At 43.9% G+C, this 6,000-nt stretch overlaps 1 protein-coding gene across 1 annotated transcript in view; it reads right to left on the reverse strand.

Annotated features, from left to right (window-relative positions):
* The window catches only part of ARHGAP20 (Rho GTPase activating protein 20), a 187,702-nt gene extending 182,091 nt beyond the window's left edge, over positions 1-5,611 (reverse strand). Inside the window, exon 1 of the mRNA XM_033949793.1 lies at positions 5,454-5,611. Within this exon, the coding sequence (XP_033805684.1) occupies positions 5,454-5,552 (99 nt within the window). The 5' untranslated portion in view covers positions 5,553-5,611. The remainder of the gene's footprint in view (positions 1-5,453) is intronic.
* Between the last annotated feature and the right edge of the window lie 389 nt (positions 5,612-6,000).

Below are 6,000 nucleotides of genomic sequence, written 5' to 3' on the forward strand. Positions count from 1 at the left end.
TATAGAATTAAGGGATTGGAGTCATATTTTATATATGGTGCCTAAAAAAATCAGTGCCAACTTGAATGGTGTTTAGCACCATTCTACAAGGTGCTCTTACCTTTTATAGAATTGCACTTAGCACCTGTGAGTGACACATAACTTAGACGCATCCATTTAGACCAGCTAAAACCAGGCCTAAATGCCTGCGCCTAAATCGTGCATGCATTGGGCATATTTTAAAACAACATGCATAACCTTTAGGAACGCCCCCAATCCACCCATGGCCTACGCACAACTGGCACATGCTTTTTATATAATTGTGCTTTCCAAATTGAGCGCATAACTTTTAGCTAGTCCCAATTAGAGTCAATTATGAGCTGCTAATTCAAGTTTCAAGTTTAATATGTTTTGATAGAATGCCTATATAAAAAAAAAATCTAGGCGGTGTACAGCAAAATGTTTAAAAAAATAATTTAACAGTACAAGTGAACATATTATATACATAGAAAGACTTATTACAGAAACAAAAGGGGAAGAGAGGGAGAAATACAATCAATGGAAAGCTGGGGAGGGGAAAAGAACAGAAGGAGGGGGAAAATAAAAAAAAAGACTGCAAATCAAAGTCCTGCTGAGTCCTAAGAACTGTAAATGTCTTTAAATAGAAAGGTTTTGAATTCTGATCTAAATTTTGAAAGAGAATCTTGCTGTCTGAGGTGAATAGGCAGAGCATTCCGTAGTGTTGCCAATTAGCACTGATTAGGCCAGCCAATTAAGCTTTGCAGTACACTGGCTATCTGCACAACTTTAGGCGCCATATATAGAATGGGGGGGTTAATGCATAATTGTTCTGACAGAATACATGTAGTATAAACCAGCTGCGTGTATTTATGATAATCTATGGCTCAAATAAATGCAGGTACCTAAATACGACATTTACAAGTAAATTACAGTTATTGTAAATCAAGCATGTAACTTGTCAGCCATGCCTATGTTCCCCTATGAACAGCATCTCCATAATTATGTGCCTTTCCATTTGCACTGCTGCCATTTAGGTAAGTGCATACAGCCATGTGAAGGGCCGTATTCCACAAATAAGCATGCCAACAGCATTTACATTTTGGCGACCTGTTATACACTTCCCCCTTTGTATTCGCGGTTTCATTGTCCGTAGTTTCAGTTATTCACGGTTTTTCGTGCACAGGCTCTGCCCCCAAATTTACATCAAAGGAAGTCGCTGATCCCAGCGATGCACAGAGAAAATCGATCCTCTCAGCATTGTACAGAGAAAATCGCAGCACTTTCTTCACAGGAACTGGTAAGGTTATTCGCAGTTTTGTGTCTTTTTTCGGCCTTTTTACAGAAAAATCATGAATAACATACGAAAAGTTATTCGCAGTTTTTCTGTATTCATGGCCATACTGATCCCCTATCTCGCGAATACGGAGGGGGAAGTGTACAGGGATACAGTGCGCAAATGCTCATGAACAGACTTACACCTGCTATGAAAAAAGTGTCCAGATAGTTATACAACACACATGTACACAGCAGCAACTCCGCCTCTGCTCTGTCCAAACTACAACCTCCAGAGAGCCTTTGCGCAATCTTTTTGGTGTTTGTATATATACAGTACAACTGCGAAATTAGACAAAAAAGCTCTTTTCCACAAGAAAAACAAGTGTTGTACATTACCCCCCTTAGAGGACAAGTCTATAACTATGTACCTATATTTGGGCATTTTTTCTATAAAGAGAAAGAGGCCTATTTTCCTAGCAGTGGTACCGAACTCTGCACAGTAAATGTGATATTGCTTCCAATCAGAATCTGAAGCAGACAGCTGAGCACCCTTGAAAACTCAGGAGTCCTTTTACAAAGGCGCGGTAGCGGTTTAACATGCGGAATACCGCACATTAAACCACCTGCCGAGCCAGTACCTAACGCCTCCATTGACAAGGCGTTAGGATTTTAGGCTGCCGCAGGGGTTAGCGCGTGATGAAATGTCCGACGCGCTAACCCCCGTAGTGTGCCTTGATAAAAGGAGCCCTCAATGCATTGCTAAGTAGTTCTACGATATTGTCGAATGCCACAATCTCACTGGTCAGATAGGAGGGCTGGTCAAGAAGATGGTCTCTGCAGTTTTGTTGTATTTGTTCATACTATCTCCAAATGCATCAAGAACAAACATACACACAAGTTTTCTTCTTTATATATATATAGATATAGATTAGCAGCGTAACTGGGATTAACAGCGGGATCTGGATAGACCCGGATGTCTGCCCACATACAGTGGTGCCTCACACAACGAACTTAATTGGTTCCAGGAGCAAGTTTGTTATGCGAAAAGTTCGTTATGTGAAACGCGTTTTCCCATAACAATACATGTTAAAAAAAAGAATTTGTTCTGTAGCATAAAATATGCTAAGATGACATAAAAAAAGATAAATTTTTTGTTATTATTTTTATTTAGATACATCTAAAAACATAATTGTTTTTTAAAACAACACACATTTTTTAAATTTAAAGACAGACTAAGTAGAGTCTAATTTTACAGTGAGAGAGGGCAGAGTCTCAGCGGCAAAAACTGGGACTTAACTGTTCATTTTTTTTTTTTTTTTCTAGCATCAGGGAAGCGGCGAGAGTAGCTCCGCCCCCCCCAACGCATCAGCAGTAGGCGCCGGGCCCCTGCGAGCCGACGGTCCGCCACTGCACAGGGAGCCAGGCGGAGAGAGGGCAGTTAAGCGCAGTGCCTGCGCGGAAGGATGCAGCTCGGGCGACTTCGTTGTGTGAAACGAAGTTCGTTGTAGGAAGCAAGACATGAAGTTCGTTGTGCGCAGCGTTCGCTGTGCGAGGCGTTCGTTATGCGAGGCACCACTGTATATATATATATATATATATATATATATATATACGCATAACCACCTGCCCCTTTTTTACCCACCCTCTTAATAATCAACAAAACACTAATGAGTCTTTATGTTGGTATAATTAGCCGCAGCTCAGTTTATTAACCAAGCACATAACAAATCTTAACTTCATTAACATAATGAACATTGTATAAACCAAACCCCGAGCTACCGAGTGTCTTCATTTCTTATTCCCTCAACCCCGCCACTACAGCAAGAGTCAGAGGGGTGGCATGTCCCTCATGCCCCTTTTTCCCGGGTCACCTGACCCACCGGGCACGGCTCCCTGCCGTCCCAACGCTCATCACCTGATGAGCCTCCTGACCCTGTAGCTCGGGAATCCGCCTCCCAAACTACAACAGCCACACCCAGCAGAGGGCGGGAGGGCAGGAAGAACTGCCCTGGAGGGCCACAGGAGGAGTCGAGTCCTCCAGGGTGCCGGCTTTAACCCCTCGCCCCGCGCCACTCCACCAATGAATTTAAACTTTTCTTCGTTGACAGGCTCTCCAGCCAATCCCTGCCTGTCCTCTTATGCCCTTCCCCCGAACTACTCTAACCTGCCTACCCCCAGCCGACGGGCGACACGAGGGCTCTACCAGCCCCGTGTTACTTTACGCCCGTCGACACGCGGTCTCGGGCTCCCATATGCACATGTATGCAGCCAGGAATGAGCACTTACCAACCATAGGGCTCCTTTTATTAAGCCGCGCTAGTGGTTTAACACGTGTAATAGTGCGCATTAAACCGCCGGCCGCGCTAGCCGCTAACGCCTCCCTTGAGCAGGCAGTAGTTTTTAGGCCAGCACGGGGGTTAACACGTGATGAAACGTCATGCGCGTTAACCCCGCTATCGCGGCTTGATAAAAGGAGCCCATAGAGTGGGTGTAAGTAAGTACTTGCACTTAAATGCTTAGAAAAAAAATCATATACTGTAACTTAGTTTTCTGGCATTTACATGCATATGTGTACTCATGCTATTTCATTTACACACCTAACCAGCATGTAAATGTTAGCATTTAAATTTAAAGACTCTCAAGTGCTGAAACAGTGATTTTTGCATTCACTGAATTTACTGGCTTTTTAAAATTCATTTTCGACCTTCGTTTGAGGCTGGGCAAGACTAGAAGTTCATCTGACTGTTAAGAGGAAATTACATTAAGTCACCCTGAGAAAAAGAAGAACTGGGCTAGGTTTGGGGAACCCTTCCTTTTATTAAGATTTATTGTTCTTTCACGCTATGTTGTGAATATTGCCCCACATTTGCACTTGAACTTGCTCAGGGGAACACCGATGTATACAATTTAAAAACAGCAGGGGTGGGGAGATCACACCTTTAAAATCACAGCAGCCAAGTGCACTTCTAGGCTGTGCCGTTTAGGACACTTTTATTTACATAACAATTCTATTTTAGATCAATATTTTGAATTACTGGAACACGGAGAGCTGCAAAGCCTAACATACAAGCTGCGTAAAACAAGCCTGGAGAGTGAATTATAATGGCACACATTGCTATAGCAGAAATCAAGTATTGTATAGAATAAACATTAATTTTTTTTCCCTTTGGTTCATATACGTCCAGGGTGGGGTAGGGGGATGGGATTATTGTATGATTTCTTTTACTTATGAATAAATATAGGATACAAGGGCGAGGGATTATTTGATATAGTTTAGAATTTGATGTTATATTAAGTGTGATTTAAGTATAAATGATTGTATTATATGTTACACTTACTGGGAGCTTTAAAAATGAATAAAGATTAATTAATAATAAATAAAACTCAAGGGCTAAAACGCCAATTGAGAAAAAGCTGCACTTCCAACCTAAAAAAAAAAAGAAAAGAAAGAAATCTCGGATCAATTCCCAAACCCAGCTGCTTCAGAGCACCGACAGAGCCCCCAGTTACAAGGTCACCCACGGGTAAGATTTAGGGTACCTGTGTACTGGACCCTAAAAAAGCAAACCTCGGTAATACCCATCTCAGAATCGCAGGGCCACAACTGATCGTGAGGAAAAGAAGAGAGAACCCTCCAGTAGGTGTGAATGAAGGCTTACTGGAAACCCAAAGGAGCAAGAAAGATGCGGGTCAACCGTAATCCACCAAAACAAGCAAGGCTAGGGGATGTCATTTCAATTGACTCCCCCCTCCCCCCCCCCCAAAAAAAAAAAATAAAACCCAGCAGAGTGTAAGCATAATTATACATTGGAATCCACAGCAAAGGAATCTATAGCCACTCACAGCGTGCAGAACAGGAAACCAAGCATTGATTTCACACATGCAAGAAACTGGACACATTTCACCACTCTTCTGTCATTAATAATAGCTATAACAATCTAAAATAACCTGCACGCAATGGTAGTTCGTAACGACGCAAAAGTACCTTATATATTACCCTTTAAATTAATTACAAGAAGTAAGCTGCGTTTTCTCTACTAAAAGCTAAACGCACATCTTTAATTCAACCTAAATAAAACCACCGATTCGAATCGGTTGATTAACTCTGGATAACTTAACCTCGGGGAGGGAGGCACATCCACTTGACAGATGACCAGAGGCTAGGGAGGGGGGGTTACCTTCTTGCTCTCCACGAGGCCGGGCACGTTGCACTCCCCTGTCAGCGAAGAGGAGCGAGCCTGCCCGACGGGATCCTGCTGAGGAGACATCGCTTCCATCAGTCCCGGCTCAGCCAGAGTCCAGCAGCAACGCACGCATTCGACTCACGCAGACAGCGCCGCGGTGACCGTCTGGCAGCTCGCGACTCGGAGCACAAAGCGCGTGAAGGAGCACCAATCGCAGCGCGGGTGCCTGTCAGCCCCGCCCAGCGGCCGCTCGCGCCGGCCGCTGGGTCCTACAAAGCCTCCCGTAACGGAACGCCACAACCGCCACTTCGAAGCGTCGTCGAGAGCCCTGCTAGAGAGCCGGACGAACAGAAACCCGAAAGACGTTCAGCGCCTTTTTCTTTCTTCTGAAAGGGATTTACCGGTGACTTCTACTTTGGCAACGGCAACAGTGGCCCAAAATCTCCAGCGAAAGGGGAGAATCGTTCACCTAAGGATGCAAACATACAGCTTCAGCTAACGTGCAAAGGGGGATACCGCCAAAATGCTGCCATAGGTTTTC

The sequence above is a fragment of the Geotrypetes seraphini genome, chromosome 6 (genome assembly GCF_902459505.1).
Source record: "Geotrypetes seraphini chromosome 6, aGeoSer1.1, whole genome shotgun sequence".
NCBI classification, from domain to species: Eukaryota; Metazoa; Chordata; class Amphibia; order Gymnophiona; family Dermophiidae; genus Geotrypetes; species Geotrypetes seraphini.